Source organism: Mastomys coucha, unplaced genomic scaffold (genome assembly GCF_008632895.1).
Source record: "Mastomys coucha isolate ucsf_1 unplaced genomic scaffold, UCSF_Mcou_1 pScaffold21, whole genome shotgun sequence".
Classification (NCBI taxonomy): domain Eukaryota; kingdom Metazoa; phylum Chordata; class Mammalia; order Rodentia; family Muridae; genus Mastomys; species Mastomys coucha.
In genome coordinates, this window is record NW_022196904.1 from 190,880,574 (window position 1) to 190,898,709 (window position 18,136).

Genomic DNA, 18,136 nt, shown 5'->3' on the forward strand with positions numbered 1-18,136 from the left:
ATATATATATATATGAAGGCAATATTATCTGGCTCTTAATTTTGTATTTAATAATACATAGAAGAGAAGGTGGGAAGGGAAAGGTAATTAGAAAATTCTAGTGAAGTGGTTTAAAGATGAAATATGTTTAAACATCAGGACTAAATTGGCACTTGTTTTTTTCAAGCATGCTAAGGCCTCTTTTACAATTTTCTTTATAATGAAGATTTTCCGTTATAAAACTAACATACTTGTTTCAGAAATAGGGAGAAGAAAGAAACTCTCCACCAATTTTGTACTTTCTCTGTACACATGTTATACTACAGTGTGTGATTACCTCCAATAGCAATGAGTCGGTCTCCCCGCTGAAGATCTGCAATTGCAGCAGGTGAGTTTGGGGCCACAGTTTCGATTATGACATGCCCAGCATACCCATCAGTTGACTGAACAAGACGAAGTGTAAGTCCGACACTTTGTAAATTCCCTTTTATTAATTCAACCTATGATAAAGGATAAAAAAAAAACACTGAGAAAACAGTAATGCAGATAAGAACATCACAGTCAGTCATGACTTTTAAATTACAGATAAATGACAGATGAAGATATTACTAATAATATAAATTAATATACTTTCAGATTATGACTTAAATGTAGTCATTAAAAAAACAACACCAAAAAAAGGTGGTCTGCCTATGCTCCCGTGTATGGCCTCATACCCATGTGCATGCAGCCACACCAACTGGACCACATGTGTTCTTACAAGGAAGAGGAACAGGAGATAACAATGGAATAAGGAGAGGAACATGTTCTGTGGGCAGTCTTGGCTGAGGAGCTACTGACTGCTGGGGGAAGTGAGTTATTTTTCTCTGGGTGTGTGGCCACCATTGGTAGTCTGTCCATGCTCCAGGGGATAGCCCCACACCCACACACTTATGTAAGCACTAATTGGGCTCAGTGAGTTATTAAAAATTAGAAAGAATGTCATTAAATTGAGAAAGAGGAGGTGTTGGGAAGGGTCTGAGAAAATTGGAGGAGGGAGTGGGAGAGAATGTGATCAAAAGATATGGTACAAGTAAGTATAAAATTCTCAAAGAATAAAAGTCTATCAAATAAGAAGAGAATATGAAGATGTGAGAGATAAGAGAGTATGAAGGTCACTGGTCTTGGGGGAAGTAGGAGAGAGGGTCAAAATATATATATATACATCAAATATAAAAATATATACATACATGTATGAAATTGTCAAACAATAAACAAAAATATTCTAAAATCATTAAATACAGTGTATTCAATGTTTTTAAAGGAATCAAACCTACAGTAGAAATTCTTGGAATTAAAGAAACAAAATCAAAAGAAAACCACTTCTAATCATACTGTCTAGAACTGCTGTTAGAATTTTCATTTGCTTATACTTTAATACAAAATTAAGAATTGAGGGGGCTAAAAGATGTTTCAGTGGTTAAGAGCACTTCCAGAGGTCCTGAGTTCAATTTCCACCAACCACATGGTAGCTCACAACCATCTGTAATGAGATCTGATGCCCTCTACTGGTATGTCTGAAAACAGCTACAGTGTTTACATACATATAAAATAAAGTCTTTAAAAAAATTAAGACTTGAATCAGAATTTGCATGTTTATACTTTAATATAAAATGGAGACTTGTATCAAAGCTGAGACATGGTAAATATAATCATATATTGTGAATGAATTTTTGATTGTTGCTTTTCTCAAACTCAGTAGGAATAATCTATGTCATTAGATGGGCTTTGGAACTTTTATTTTATTTAATGTATACGAGTACATTGTAGTTGCCTTCAGACACACCAGAAGAGGACATCGGGTCCCATTACAGATGGTTGTGGGGCACCATGTGGTTGCTGGGAATTGAACTCAGGACCTCTGGAAGAGCTGTCAGTGCTCTTAACCAATGAGCCATTTTTCTAGCACCTGGATTTTTTTTTTTTTAATGGTATTGCAATTGGACTTCTTTCAGGCAATACTGCAATAATAATATTAAGGGGGCTGAAATGTTGACTCTGTAGTTAAGTTCACTGGCTAGTTTTCCAGAGGACCAGGGTTTGACTTCCAACACTCATATGGTAGCTCACAACTGTCTATAACTAGTTCCAAGAGAACTAATGCTCCCTTGTGGTCTCTGCAGACAATGTAGAAATGTTGTACACAGACCTACGTGCATGCAAAACCACCTATGCACATAAAATAATATATTTAAAGATATTTAAAGCTGGACATGTCCCAGTACTGGGAGGCAGAGGCAGGTTGATCTCTCTGATTTTGAGACCAACCTAGTGTACCTAGTGAGCCCCAGGACAGCCAGGGCTACATAGAGATAACCTGTTTTGGGAGGGACAGAGGGAGGAAGGAAGGGAGGAAGGGAGGGAAGGAGGGAGGGAAGGAGGGAGGGAAGGAGGGAGGGAGAAATAAGAAAAACACTGCATCTGTACTAATGGTATATATAGTTACTTTCTCATCATTATTCCTTAAACAATACATTATAATTACTTTAAGTAACATATAGAAGAAGTTAAAGTATATAGAGGGATAAATACAGATTAAATGTAAATATGATACCATTTTATATTAAGGATCTTGGGCACTTGGAGGAGAGAGGAGTTAGAGACAAGAACTAGTTTGCTGCAGAGTGATGAGTGTATTGAATTTTCTTTTTCTGTAAGGATGTAAAAGGAGTTTACAAATATATTTTACTAAGACTTATTGATAAGTGAAATGCCATTTATCTCATTTAGAGTATTTTGTTAACTAAATCTGTCACTTGTCATTCAATTTATAAGGAATACAGCAGATTAACATCATCTATGAATTAAAATAACAGCAATATTCCACTTGTTCCCATTCAACTTGCTGATTAAAAAAATAAAGGAAAAGAACATAAGACACCACATCCCTCCAGATAATAGTAATTCCAGTGTGCTCAATGAGAAACCAGGATGCTTACAATATTCTTTAGCCAGCATCTCTCAGTCCTGCTTTTTAAGGAGATGTTTCTAAAATTTCTGCTAATATACAAGCATATCTCTGCTTTTAGAGCTTTAATAAATAAATTCTGCTTAGTTAGAAATTCACTTTTCCTAACTGGTGACTGATAGATGGTAAAATAAACCTTATTAAAAACTGATCTTTAGTTTTTGTGTTGATAGGTTTTGTAAAGTTTTGTAAACACTTTATTTTTTGAGATAGGGTCTCTTGTACCACAAGCCAATCAAACCATGTAGAGGCAGCCAAGGGCACCTGACTACAGGTGTGTACATACCTAGCTACTGGTAGTTCTTCATGAAGAAATAAAACATACTTACCTAAATCAGATGTTAAAGTTAATGTTACATGAATCCCAAACACAGAAAAAGACAAATCAACAAAACTATATTACAGTTACAATATAACTGTATATAATATAGAAGTATAATAATCATAAGTGGAATTTGAGGTTGGTTACCACTCAAGAATCAATTAGTTTAGTACAGTAACAAAATAATGGAAAAAGTCACAAATACTTTAACAACTACAAAAGAAACTCCAGCTCTCTCACTCTCTTCTCTCTCTGTTCCCACGTGTTCCTAGCCAAACTTTTTCTTCCCTCATTCTATTTTCTGTTCTTCTTTGACCCCTATTCTCTATCCTCATGGCTCTGCCTCTGGCTGACTGCCTCCAGGTCCTCATTCTCCTCCTTTTCCCCAAATAAGTCTCCCACCCCCCAAAAAAGGAAAGAAAAGAAACCCCATTTAGTCTATTCATAATAAAAACTCCCAGCTAGCTGGAAATACAAGGGAACTTCCTAAGCCTGATTATGAGGAACTATAAAAATCTGTAAATAACACTAAGCTCAAGAATGAGAGAATTTATGTTTCCTGCCTGAATGACCAAACATTCCTACTACCCTTCAACATTACGCTGGAGGGCTAAACAGAACAAAGGGAAAGGGGAGTGCACAGCTTGAGAAGGCAGGAGAGAAACCTGTCATGTACAGGTAGCAAGATCTTATACATGAATAATTTCCCAAATATACCAATTTTGTCTTAAAATACCCAATTCACAGAGTACTATTTCAGATGAGCCCTAGGTTTTTAATTTATACTTATTTAATTTTTACTGGATTAAAGCAGATATAGCTAGAAAAAAAGAATACTGTACCCAAAAGCAAAAATTCCTCAAGAATACATTCCAAGTTTTTATTTTATTACTATGAAAATAATTGAGCTAAACTTCCAAATTTCTAATAATTTATTTGAATTTATTGTGTATATCTATAAAACATCTACATGTGGTTAACATATGTATTTCACACACGCATGCACCTATGAGGCTGGGAGTGAGCTCAACCATAGTGCTCACTTTGTAAACACAATGACCTAAGTTCAACATAACAACCTAAGTTCAACCCCCAGAATACAACAATCAATCATTCAATCAATCAGAAGCATGGTGGTGTGGCTTGTAATTCCAGTCTGGGGTAGGCAAGAGACAGGGTTGCTGGAGTTTGAGGCTGACTAGTCTAACCCAATTGGTGAGTTTTAGGACAGACAAGGGAGGAAAGAGATAAAACTATAAACAATGCAGCAAGGCAATTAACTCAATATCACTTTGGACCGTGCAAATTTGCCTTTTACTTTTCTCTTAGAAAACTATAAAAACCAAGTTTCTTCTCTGTCCCGAGTAAGTATCAGCACTCATGCAGCAGGAGGTGATAAATGAGGCCCCCGCACATCTGTCTTTTGACTAGTATATCACATAGTGGAATTTATCTGGAAATTTTGGATCAAACCCCTCAAGATAATTCTGTGATGAGAGAAGACATATAAACTCTAGGGCCTCAGGCCTCAAGGACCCTAACTTTGTCAGAGAGTTGGCAACATGAAAGGTCAAACCTAAATAGTGGTTCCTTATTTTAAGACTAAGCTGCACTCCAACAATGAAGCACAATATGGCAGACATGCACAGGTAACATGGGGTGGGAATGCAAGGGAGGAAGTGGCTGCCTCTGGGTGGGTGGTCTAGGGAAGGCATCATATGAGGGCATGGCACTTGGCTATCTATGTCTTAAAAGCATAAGAAACTGGAATGGGTAAGACTGCCATTGAGATTACAGGTGATAGCACTATTGGAGGGAAGAGATGGTGACAGAGGCGCAATGTGAAATTAGAATTATCCGGATGACATCAGCTGACTTAACTAAAACTGTAAGCCTGACTGTGAGAGTTTGACTAGAAAACAGCTGCAGCACTTGATGGACATATCAAAGAATTCTACAATTCTGTTTATCTAATACCAGATCCTATAATATATTATTTGATAAATATATGGAATATACAAAATCTACTTATTTACTAAGCATGTTTTTGAAATATTACTTTGTGACATTTAAAAAAAAAAAAACAAGAACACTTCTTGACCTAAGATCAAATGAAAAAGAAAAATAAGAATAAAATTAATAATATTAAATGTTCACCCTATGCCTATTGTGGATACTAATGTTTTCCAATCCTCCCTGCTTGGGGAACTATCACATACGAATTAGAAGGAGCCAGGACAAGACAAGATTGGCAAGTAATGGGCATTTGTCTGGGTATTAGCAGCCTTAAAGGGTTAGAATAGCTCAGAATCTGCCCAATGTAGGTTTGCAGGTTGTTAATAAACTTAGTAGGTCTTTGTATCAATTATTTGGGAGCTAGAATGAATATGAACAGATAAGATAAGGCTTCCTCCTTAAAATACTACTACAACTTCTAACGGAATCACATTCCTTGTATATCTTATACCTGTGTACTGGGTATGGAAAATGGATACAGACAAGACCATGCTTCTCTCTATGATTTGTACTAACAGAGTTAGTGGGTTCACCAATTATGGCTGTGTCTTTTAAACGCAGTGAATGATTGAAAAAAATCATCGTATCATATAGATCTTTCAGCAGGAATGCTTCTTTCTATTTGGATAGACAGTAAGCAGTTAGTTCTTAGCATGGAAGCAATCTGAGCTCTGTAATCAGAAGCAAATTCAACTGACAATTCAGTAAAATAGTTACATTTCTAACACACTTGTCTGCCAAGTACAAGTTTACCTTGTAAACAGCTAAATGTATATAATATACAAGTTTATTCTAGTTTTTAAAATCTTAAAGCCTACTCTTAATTGCATGTATTCATCATATGCGTGTTGAGGAGATACACATGTGGACATCAGGGAGAGTAAGTTCTCTGCACCATAGAGGTTCTGATCAAACTTGGGTTGTCAGGGTTTAGTCACAGACCCATCTTGTCAGCCCTTGTTTTAGAAATCTTGACCTCTCAATTATAATGCAGAGCTTAGAGATAAATATTTAATATACTAATGATAACTGTCTGAGTCCCTGATATCCAGAATTAAATTATCCATGGAGGTTTCAAAATCCTGTCATTACAGTTTAATCTATTTACAAATTTTTATGTCCTTGTCTCAATGATGGTGATAATCTGTCTCCTCTCCCGACCTCCGTAAGAATAATAGTCTCGTTCTCTCTCTCCCTCTCTCCCTCTCTCATTCTCTCTCTCTTGCGTGCGCGCACACACTTGTGCGCATGCACACACACACACACCATGGTGCTTAAATGGGTGGTATATCTGTTTAAGTTCTCTCACAAGAACTCTACAGGTAAATATTTTCCTTATGGGAGTGATGCTTACCTATTTAGCAGTTAACCTCCAATGAACAGGTGAAAACCCACTGAAATTTGATTATTCTCCCAAGCCCCAATAGTTATGTCATAATGAAAAAAAAATTTTGGAAGGACAATTGTTAGTTGGAATACTTTTATACGCAATGGGGTTTGAATTTCTGGCTCTACATATTAGTTTTAGCAAACTTTTTTCTTCCTTCCTTCCTTCTTTCGACAGGGTCTCACTATATAGCCCTGGCTGCCCAGGAGCTCACTATGTAAACCAAGCTGACCTCAAACTCAGAGATCTACCTGCTTCTGCCTCCAGTGCTGGGACTAAATGCATATGCTGTCACATTTGGCTTATAGGATTTATTTATAATGAGAACATTAGTTCATATTTGTTATAACCCAAAAATGCCTGGATCAGAGTGTGAAGAAAAGAGGTTTACTTAGATGTTTTGGGGGTTCACTGGTATGGCACAGGTCAGCCCTCCCGAGGATAATTGCTTATTTACTACTGTGGTAATGGTATAAGAGAAGGCACATGGTATTGCAGGAAGCCAGAGGACTCAGCTGGGCTTCTTCATACTGCTCTTTAGAAAGCTCCAGGGGTCCTATGAGAGCTACTTTAACTTTTCTGAGAATAGCTCTGTGACCCAAGGACTTCCCTCAAGGCTTCACTGGCTTAAAGGTTCCATCATCTTCTATATTGGCAAACTGGGATAAGTTTCTAGCACATTAACCTTTAGAAGGAACAAACCTTTTCCAAGTGGCAGAAAAGAGACCACTATCTTAGTACACTGGGTTGTTGTCATAATTAAATGAAACTGGGCACAAATATCAAACATAAACCAGGCACCTCCATAATCTTTCCTCAGAAAGACTTTCTTTTGGATGAAAAATGCCTCTCAAAGCAGAACACGAGCTTGGCAATCAGATAACCATTTCTAAAGAAACTGAATGGTAAATTAGGACTGTATCTTTCAGTTACAGAGACAGCAAAGGCACAGAAATACAAAAATTTCATTATATAAATACAAATGACCTAAGGTATCAAAGGAATAAAAAAATGGTCTTCTGCTTAGATTCAAAAGGATGTTAAAATAATTCCATCTAAGTAATCAATATACTTAAGTTTTCTTCTCTTTAAATTTGATTAAAGCCTTTGTTAATGCTTTGATCTGAAACAAATTTAAATTTTATACAACCATTCTATTGTAATAAAAAGGTAAGAAAAGTAGGCAAAGGCTGGGGTTGTTATGGGAACAATAGCACAGAATACTCATGCCCTTTTAAATTCTTGTCAAAGAAAAACAGCTCTTAATTAGAGTCACCAAATTAACCTTCCACTTTACATAGTAACAATATACTTCTGCAAAGTGATTCATATATTACAAAGTCTGTAGGGGAGCCTTAGGGAAAGGTATTTTTAAATATACTTTTCTAAAAATAACTTTTATCTTGAAATAATTTCAGTAATAACAGAAGAGTTACAATTTTTTTCCTACTTATCCTGAACCATATTTCCTGACTAGAGTTTCAGCACATTTACTTTTCTCTTGCATAATTTTTCCTGAATCATCTGAAAATAAGGCACAGACATGATTCCCCTTTTCACTAGCTACCTAAGTATTCCCTAACAAGGACATTCTCTCAAATAAACCATCCTCCTTACCATAGTAAATCTGCTTATCTGCTTATGTTAGAGTAACTACTTGGCTTTCTTATCTTTTGTTTGTTTATTTTGTTTTTTTGAGAGAGGGTATCTCTGTGTAGCCCTAGCTTGTCCTGGAACTCACTTTGCACACCAAGCTATCCTTGAACTCTGACATCCACCTGTCTCTGCCTACTGAGTGCTGGAATTAAAGGTATGTGCCACCACACCCTGCTGGCTTTCACATCTTTAAAAAGAGTTTAAAATTTAAACTCATGTTTAAAATTTTATTTTATGAATATTTTGCCTGCATATCTGTATGTGAGTAATGTATACATCTGTTGCCCCCAGAAAGCAGAATGGGGTGTCTTATATACATACCTGGAACTGGAAATGGAGTTACGGATAATTTTAAGCCATCATATAGCTATCAGGTACTGGGAACTGAATCCAGGTTCTCTTTAAGAATAGCAAGTGAGGCACCATGCCCCAAGAAACTATTTTACTTGCCCTCCTTACCTTGTTATAGGAAGAAGGCAAGGGACAAGGGACTAAAGCAGATAGATGTGCATTTCATAACCTCAACCTTTGCCTACTTTTTATATCTTTTTATTTCACTAGATTGGGTGTATAAAATTTAAATTTATTTCAGATCAAAGCATTAATAAGGCTTTAATCAAATTTAAAAAGAAGAAAACTTCGATTATTCAGATGGAGTTATTTTAACAGCCCTTTGATCTGAGCAGACCATTATTTATTTTTCTTCTCTAGTAGATGAAGTGAAGTGCTCAAAATAATACAACTAGAGTGGAAGAATGTGGACTTGAACCCAGGCACACAGGATACCATCAGTGGAGATGATATAATAGTGTGAAATGATGTTCTCTGAATATGCTGCATCTATCTATATTACATACCCCACAAAGTACTGGTTTGACTAACCTAACTATGGAGATGAAATATTGCAGATCTATAACCAAAAACCTATGGATGCTACACAACTATTTTAATTTTTATATTTGGCTTAATAGTCTCCTGACTATTATTTTAAGCTTCTCAGAATATTTATGTTTAGTAGAGCTTTATCCTCAACCAACCCAAAAGCCAAGTATACTAAACTCTACATCTAACATGTACAGAGGAAATTTCCCCCCAAAATGTTTCCTACCAATGTAAATGGTATCTATGCTAATTTAGGACCTTCCCTTTTTATTCTGTAACTGTAAAAGTTTGTGTGACTACTTCCAAGACAGAATATATTCAGAGTAACCTGAACTCATGTTTCCTGGTCATGGCCATTCATATTTGCTCCTGAAGCAGAATTGTTATATCAATAGCAAAACAGAATACCAGCTGTGAGACACTCAATCTGGGTGTGTAGAATGCTTCTGATACCTGCTAACTGGGCATTATTTTATCTTTTTGTACCTCGTTTTCTTCCTATATATGTATAATGAAGATGATGATATGCCTATCCTTATGGGGCTAATACGTGTTTTATGGTTAATGTATGTAAGGACTTCAACCTTGGCAGTCACCCACAATAGCACCTTGTGAGTGCTGATTACTTTTGACTGAGTACAGGTGGGCAGTGAGGTGGATTCCACCTACTGCACAGGTCTGGCAGTACCTTCGACACATTCCTGAATTGTCTGTGGCCAGTTCTGCATTCAGCATCTGAATGACTGAGAAAGTGAGTTCTCTGGTGAAGGATAATTTTATGAGAAGGTATTACTATGCTTTGAAAAGGTTAGTTTCTGAAAAAGTGTGGATGAAAGCTAGTCAGTTTGTCTTGGCTTATAGTGAAGTAAAATATAAGTAAGAAATGGAACCTAAAGTAATGCTTATGCTTTGTAACTACTAGCTCCTTAATTATCTCTCAGCAGCTCGTTTTTGCATGTGTTTGTGTATACGTGTTTGTGTATGTGCAAGCCAGAGGTCACATGGTTATCTTCAGTTGTTCTTCATCTTCACCTTACTTTCTAAGACAAGTTCTCTCACTGAACCTAGATTTCACCATGTGTTCAAAGACAGGATGCCAGCGAGCTTTAGGGGTCAGTCTCTCAGCCCCGCTCCTGACAACTAACTACTGAGGTTACAGATTTCTACCACCACTGTTGGCTTTTACACATTCAGTTTTTCTTGCTTATGTGGTAAGCATTTTACCCCCTGAGCCATTTTCCAAGCCCTTTCAACAGCTCTTAAGAAAGAAAGAAAGAAAGAAACAAACAAACAAACTAGAGTTGGGGATGCAGATCACTGTTAGAACACTTATTAACATGTGCAAGGTCCTGGGTTTGATCCCTAGCACTGCCCAAATACAAAAGGAATTTTAATTTTTATCACTATATTATGAAATCAGGATTTCTCCTATCCTATGTGAAACCTAAAAAAGAAGGCACAAAGTACAAATAAACAGTTCAATTTAAAAGTTCACTAAAAGCTAAATTAATAAAACTGAACATGTAAAAACAAAACAAACAGCAAATCAAAGAAAACCTCATCTCTGGACTGACCTTTGTTGGTCACTATCAGTTCAAACCTAAGTAGTCCAGAATATCTGCTCTTTCTTCTCCTACCTCCTCAACGCTGTCCCTTCCGGTTTCCTTTCTCTAAAACTCTTCTATCCCCAGAGCAATCCAAAGCAATGCTGATTCCATTTGTCATCTTATTGATGACCTACTTTATGCCAAGTGCTGAGTCAGACGTTTATAGATCCAGAAGCCCTGACCTCTCATTAGATTGTGAGCAGTACCAGTTTGATTTACAGAATAATCAAGTACTTATAGATGAGAAGGATTTAGACCTTGACATGGCCATGCTGCCAAAAGTGTTGCTCTTCATTTCCCTGAAAGAGAGAACTGGGCTCTAGTAGTGCACAGCTTTGATCCTATTTAAGGCCAGCCTGGTCTACAGAGAGAATCTGATTATAATAGTTTTATAGGCTGAAGAGATGGCTCAGAGATTAAGAGCACTGCCTGTTGTTCTAGGAGATCCTGAGTTCAATTCCCAGCAACCACATGGTGGCTCACAGCCATCTATAATGAGATCTAGTGCCCTCTTCTGAGCCTGCAGGCGTACGTGCAGGCAGAAATCTGTATGCTGTATATATAATAAATATTAAAAAAATAGTTTATCCTAAAAGCCTCCATAGTTTCTACTTGTCTTGAAAGTAATAGCTACATTCATCAGATTCTACGTAAAGCTTTCATTCTTGTTTTGAATAATTTTCCTGCATTCTTTCAGTGAACTTGGACAGCTCATTCTAGCTACTCAGTACACTCAGATACCCTTTCTGTGGGATCTTACATTATGTCTTCCACCCTGAAATGTTCTCTGTGCTCTCTCAAAACCCTAAGTGTATGCTGTGACGCTTCTTTCATTTGTCACCTTTTTAACACATTATTTTCTAGCTTTTCCCAAAGAATGCCACTTTCCTTTATCAGAAGCTCACGGTATTTTTGCTCTGAAACTCTGACATGTTCAGAGCTACTAACAGCAATACATGATGCACACAGAAATGCTGACCTCTTACTCTTGACAAGAAGGATCATAGCACAGACCACACCTCATATTGTTTCTTAGTGTTCTAGACTATTTTGATTTAAAGTAAACAATATTTTAACATAAACTGTTACTCGTTCCCAGAATTTCACAACCATACCAGACTATAAAATGCTAAAGACAGAGAATCTCATACCTTATTTTTAACTAAGATGAACTTTTTAAGAGTGGAAATGTTATATAGAATTTACTATTAAAGCTGAAATGCATTTGCCTTATTTAAGAAACCAATTATAAAATATTACACATGGTTAAAATTTCATAGAGTCCCTACTGTATTCTCAAGTGTTATCAAGCTGAACTAAACCAAAGTTTTCATAAAAGACTGACATTTTCAAAAAAAAAGCTTTATTTGCTTTAATCTTTTTCTTCCTTTTGATAAGATTAAGACTGCAAATGGCAAATGGTTAAATAGGCACACCAAAATTCAACCTGCCAGGCATGTGGCCTTAAGTAAACACACCAAAATGCCAAGTCCTAGGCATCTGGCCTAATGTATTTAGAAGTCAAATGTTCTTACTTAAAATTGCAGTTTTTCAGAAAGCTCTTTTAAATCATTTGTAGGGACTGTCAGTAATATGTAGCGGAATCTAGAAATGTAGATTTTTATTCATTTATTATCCAATAAAGCTTCTAAAATTGTCCAAAACCAAAAACAAATAGTTCAATTTTAAATCATATCAAGTCATTTATTTCAGCTATGCTGAATTACACTCATGAGGCATTCTGTTGATGTTTTTAATCCTGCCAGAAAGAAAGTATATCACCAGGCAGTAGTGGCACATGCCTTTAATCTCAGCACTTGGGAGGCAGAGGCAGGCAGATTTCTGAGTTCGAGGCCAGCCTGGTCTACAGAGTGAGTTCCACGACAGTCAGGGGGTCTCAAAAAACAAGACCCCCAAAAAAAAAAGAAAAAAGAAAGAAAGGAAGGAAGGAAGGAGGAAAAAAGGAAGAAAGAAAGAAAATATATCACTGGGTACTACAATTGTAATTGTAAACTAAGACTCTCACACTGAACAAACAGCTCTTTACAGAAGTAATATTGATTAATAAATCTAATTTGGTAGACTTCCTCATCCTAAATATTTTTATTTCCTTATAAGAGATGGGATATATTCAGGGAAAGAGAAAGGAAATCAGGGCATTACTAAAAGTCATGCTGAAACCATGGCAGTCTGGAAGAAAAATTGATAAAGTACTTGGAGACTTATGTCTAGATAGTTAGACTTAGTCTTCCCAGAATACTTCCTGAATACGCAGAACCAAACCTATCAAGGTACTTACTATAACAGAAGATTCTGCTGCAGACACCATGGATCAAGTTATACAACTATACAAATATAACTAATACTCCAGCTGTGACAAATACTTAACAGTCAAGTCTGTGTCAGTTAGGAAAGGTCCCTAGAAGTGATTACGGTAGGTAGGTGACATTGATATGGCAAGTGAAAATTCTTAAATATCTGAAACCAAGAGCAAATGGGAGTAACTTGTGGGTAAGAGAAAAACTGAATTCCAAACAGGATAAATCTCAGATACCAGCAAAAGTAAGAGGTCACTATCAACCTCAGACTGAAGGATAGACATAAGTGGTTATTGGGGCTGACAATAAGCGGAAAATGGAATGGTGGCTTGTCCTGTGAGAAGACTGGGCCAAGAAGGATAAACCACCTGCCAGGAGGAAGAATACCTTGGTTTCTCCAGTCCACTCTCATTTCTCATGAGTGTTTCACATCCATCAACTATAGTTAAAAGCTACTGACACTGAGAACTTGAAATAACAGGGAACTCTCCAGGAGTGAGACAAGAAAGAAGTCCATGAATATATCTGAACAAGGGCAAACAAGCTAAGACCTGGTGCAAGCAGAACTCTGGAGAATATGGATGTACGTGGAGAAACAAGCTTGGTTAGCACATGCCAGTTTTCAAGAAAGAACTTTAGGACAATCTGGGAAGGATATACAATTATTGGAGATGTACAATACAAATTAAGGCCAGTAGAAGTAGTGAATATTAGCATGACTAAAGCTGAGAATGGGAAGGATATGAAGGGACCGGGCTGACCAGGCCCCTTTCCTAGCCATATCAAACAGCCTGTCCAGATCTTTTGGGCAGTAAGGAATTACTCAGGGATTTAGTCAAGCGACAGGGCAGTTTTTATTAATCAGACCTTAAAGGTCACTAGCCTCCTCTTTCTTTTCAGAACATTCAGTCACTGAATTGCAAAATAGTCCAAGAAACTTATTAATACTTGTGTAGCTGGCAGCAATCCACTTCTCAAGCTTTCGATTACTATTAATAATTAGTGGTATGAGACTACTCTTCTCAGTGGCACAGGCTGAGTTTCCTACCCAGTAGGATGTACCACTTACCTCACCATCTTGTCAGCTGGTAACACTAATATTTTCCCCATCTGTTTATCTTTATATGGCTATTTCATGGGGGAAGAGTTGTGGCAAGAGTAGGAACTGCAGAAAGCAGCATCAAGATTACCCTACAAAAGTCAGTTGTAGACGATAGGAAACATTTCCCCATATGGGCTACATGCAAGAAACAGAATAGGCATAAAAGCAGCCTAGGACTGACAAATGCTAGACAACACAGTAGTGAGTAACCTACAAAGGGCCCTAAGACTGTTGGCCCAGTGCTTTGGGTATATGCCGTTCCCAGCTCATTAGCACACATAGGAGTATCTCCCCTGCTGCCTCTATTCTATTAATTTAAAAAAAATAAGCTATCAAACAAGTTTGTTTTCTTGTGAACTAGCCATCTAAAAGCCATTCACAATTCTATTTTCCAGTTGGTAAAGTGCTTACTGTGAAAACATAGGGGAATCTGAGAATTTGACACACCCGTTCCCACATTAAAAAACAAAAACAACAAAAACCCCACCACAGCTGTGCATGGTGGCACATACTTTGTAATTCCAGTACTGGAGACAGAGACAAGATCTCTGGAACTCAATGTCACTGGCCAACAGCTTAGTTTAGCCTACTCAGTGAGTTCCAGGCCAGTGAGAGATCTCATCTGAACAAAAAGGTTTTTGTTTTTATCTTTTTCTGGAATAATAATAGAGGTTTTTTCCAGCCCTGGAATAATAATAGAGATTGACCCTTAGCCTCCACAAGCATATGCACATGCGTGTGTGCACGTACACATGCGCACACAGTTTCTCATACTATATGACTCAATTCTGCCAATGTAATTTGCCTTCCTAGAATTATTAAATTCACAAAATTTTCAGTTTATTGGTTGTTGACATTTTTAACACCTAATATAATTATTCTCTCGACAACTACCTGTGATATATGCTAGGTTCTAAAATAATAATTCAAAATTAAAAGTCTTATTAACCTTTATTATAAAACATTAAATCTGTCTAATCTCATATCTTTGAAGATAAAATAAAGAAAACTGAAATGCCAGCAGCAATGGTGAGTTATAAGCAACTCAAGGTGAAACCAAAATTTAACCAGACAAAACAATAATCTTTTTCATAGAATTATGTATTTTGGTATAAACCCTAAAACTGGTTATTTCATTCTTTGGAGAAGCTACTTCAAATTAATTGAAAATGTAAACTTAAAGTTGGTACAGGAATAACAACCAGGAAGAAGGAGGGAGAGGGGGAGGGAAGGAGAGAAAAAGAGGCAGAAACAGACAGATAGACAGAGAGACTTCTATCTACCTTCCTACCTTGGCCTTGAGTGATAGCTAATTGGACAACTACACAAGCATAAGGATTTGACTTTAGGTTCCCAGGATCCACATAAATGCTGCGCATAGCTAGCTGGGAGTGGTAGCATACACCTGTAACCGCCACTTGGGAGGCAGAGGCAGGCAGATCTCTATGAGTTCAAACCAGCCTAGTCTATATTAACAGGTTTCAGCTAGCCAGGGTGACACAGTGAAACTGTCTCAAGAGGAAAAAAGCAACTTAAATAAATGGTGGGCATGGCAATGCTAGTCTCTAACCCCAATGCCAGGGGTGGGAGGTGGGGCAGGATAAAAGCAAGAGAGTCAGATCCCTTAGAGTCCCTAGCCTGGTAGCATAACCAAAACATGAACTCCAGGTTCAATGAGATCCCCTATCTCAAACATAAGGTAGTGGGTGCCAGAGAAATGCACCTCATATTGACACACACAGAAACATATGGAGGAACTCTTGAACCTTTACCACATTCACAATCTTCAACAACTCTTGTCTCTTTCTCATAACCAAGCTCTGTGAGTCAGCCTATCCTCCTCTGTCAGTTTAATTTCATTTCTATTTCCCACTCAGGTCAAAATTATTCCATTTCCTCCATGGAAATCTTATGCTAGGCATTTTTAAATTTAAGGATGCACCGAATAATCAGTACGATCTAAGAGCATCATTTTTATAACATTTATTTTGCTTTCTTTAGAGCAGTAGCTGTCAAGCTCCAGAAATAGCTATCCTCACTTTTCAGGTTTAATGACAGCTGCTTCTTCTTTACCCCAGTCTTCTACTGTACCATACTTCTAGGTGACACTAGTCCCACAGGAACAGTATCCTTCTGTCTTAAACTATTTCTCCAGCATCAGAATCCGTGCCCAGCAAAAGCAACTCTTGATGAAATCCTGCTGAGTAAGTAAACACTGTGGACGATCAAGCCTCTGGCTGGGGTAATGGCTCAGTCAGTAAAGTGTTTGCCTTTTCAGCACGAGGAATCTAAGTTAGACTTCCTAGAACCCATGGTTTTTGTTTTATTTTGTTTTTATTTTGTTTTGTTTTCTTAAGTCAAGCATGGTAGTAGCACTAGAAAGGAGAAAAGGCAGGTGGATTTCTGAGCTGGCTGGCCAGCCAATCTAACCTACTTGGTGAGCTCTAGGCCAGTGAGAGACCACCTGAAAAAAAAAAAAGTAGATGTCATCTGAGGAATTACACAGAGCTCTGGCTTTTACATGTGGGCTCGCACATGTGCACCTGCACACATGCACAAATTATAACGTTTGATTCCTTAACTGAAACAACGTTGACATTTTGAAAAGAAAGCAGACAAACTGCTTCTTATGCAGTCTGCTCATTACCAGTTCCAGGTGATCTATTTTATTACTGATGCTGCTGTTAGCAAAAAAGAGAATAACTGCTTACTTATGACCAACAATAAATCTAGAAATATAGGCATACCTATAGAATAAATCTTACATAAATGTAAAACTATGCATTTTACCGTCTTAATAGAACTCCTTTGTTTTTCTTCCCAAACACCACTGCTCAGTTCAAGTGTGCAATGAACATTTGCTTCTCTGTCATAGGATCCAAAAATGAATAGCCTGCAGAAAAAACAGAACAGGAAGGGTACTATACCAATTATATGCAATACATATTTCCTTTCTGATAGTTATAAGAAGTAAGCACATTATAATTTAATAGCAATAACAAATAGAAACATTTGTTACACCCTCTAGTGGAAAAGCCAAGAAAGGCTCAAGTTAGAGATTTCCTAGGAAGCCAGTTTTCAGTAGCTAAGTTAGATAAACTGAGACATACTTATGAGGTAAAACTGGCCAAATTATCTCTATACGTATGTAGTAATCAAGGAGATTTTCAAAATACTGTTGGATTTAAAACCAAAACAAGTTGCAGAATGATGCATATAGGTATATCATTTCTATAAAATGTAGTATGCAAGATACTGCCATTGAATATGACCACACATATTGACTTCACCACCTAATATGAGCCTAGTTAAATTTTACTTTCCTAATGTGTTTCCCTTTCTGGAAACTGTAGAAAAAAAGCATTATTCATTTTTCAGGAAGAACTAGTTTTAAAATTAGAAGACACTATACAAAAAGTACTTATTAGCATAGTGGTAAACAAAACAGATGTGCAATATTTGTTACTTCTTTCCTTTAAAAATGTATATGAATGTTTTGCCTGTCTGTCTGTCTGTGCACCACGTGCATATCTGGTGCCAAGAGGGCATCAGGTCCTCTGGAAGTATAGTTATAGATAGTTGTAGGTATTAGGAATCAAACCAGGGCCCTCTGGAAGAACAGACAGTACTCTTAACCACTGAGCCATCTCTCCAGACTGTCTTTCCTTATGTTGAAAACAACCATAACAGAATAAAAGAAACACTTAATCCAATGCTTAATATTCAGTTCTATAATGGATACCAGGTCTAATTCTGAGACGACATAAAAATTCTTATATTGAAGAAAAGAGAGAGTATTATCCAGGCATCCAATTTCTATACTATCCCCCCTCATAATAAGACTGAAACTTGCCAGTTTG

At 37.0% G+C, this 18,136-nt stretch overlaps 1 protein-coding gene across 1 annotated transcript in view; it reads right to left on the reverse strand.

The window, feature by feature from the left end:
• Positions 1–18,136, reverse strand: part of Pdzd8 (PDZ domain containing 8) — a 60,672-nt gene that overhangs the window by 7,880 nt on the left and 34,656 nt on the right. Inside the window, exons 3-4 of the mRNA XM_031390855.1 lie at positions 17,067–17,169; positions 317–479 (exon numbers count right to left, since the gene is read on the reverse strand). Coding sequence (XP_031246715.1) covers positions 317–479; positions 17,067–17,169 — 266 coding nt within the window. The remainder of the gene's footprint in view (positions 1–316; positions 480–17,066; positions 17,170–18,136) is intronic.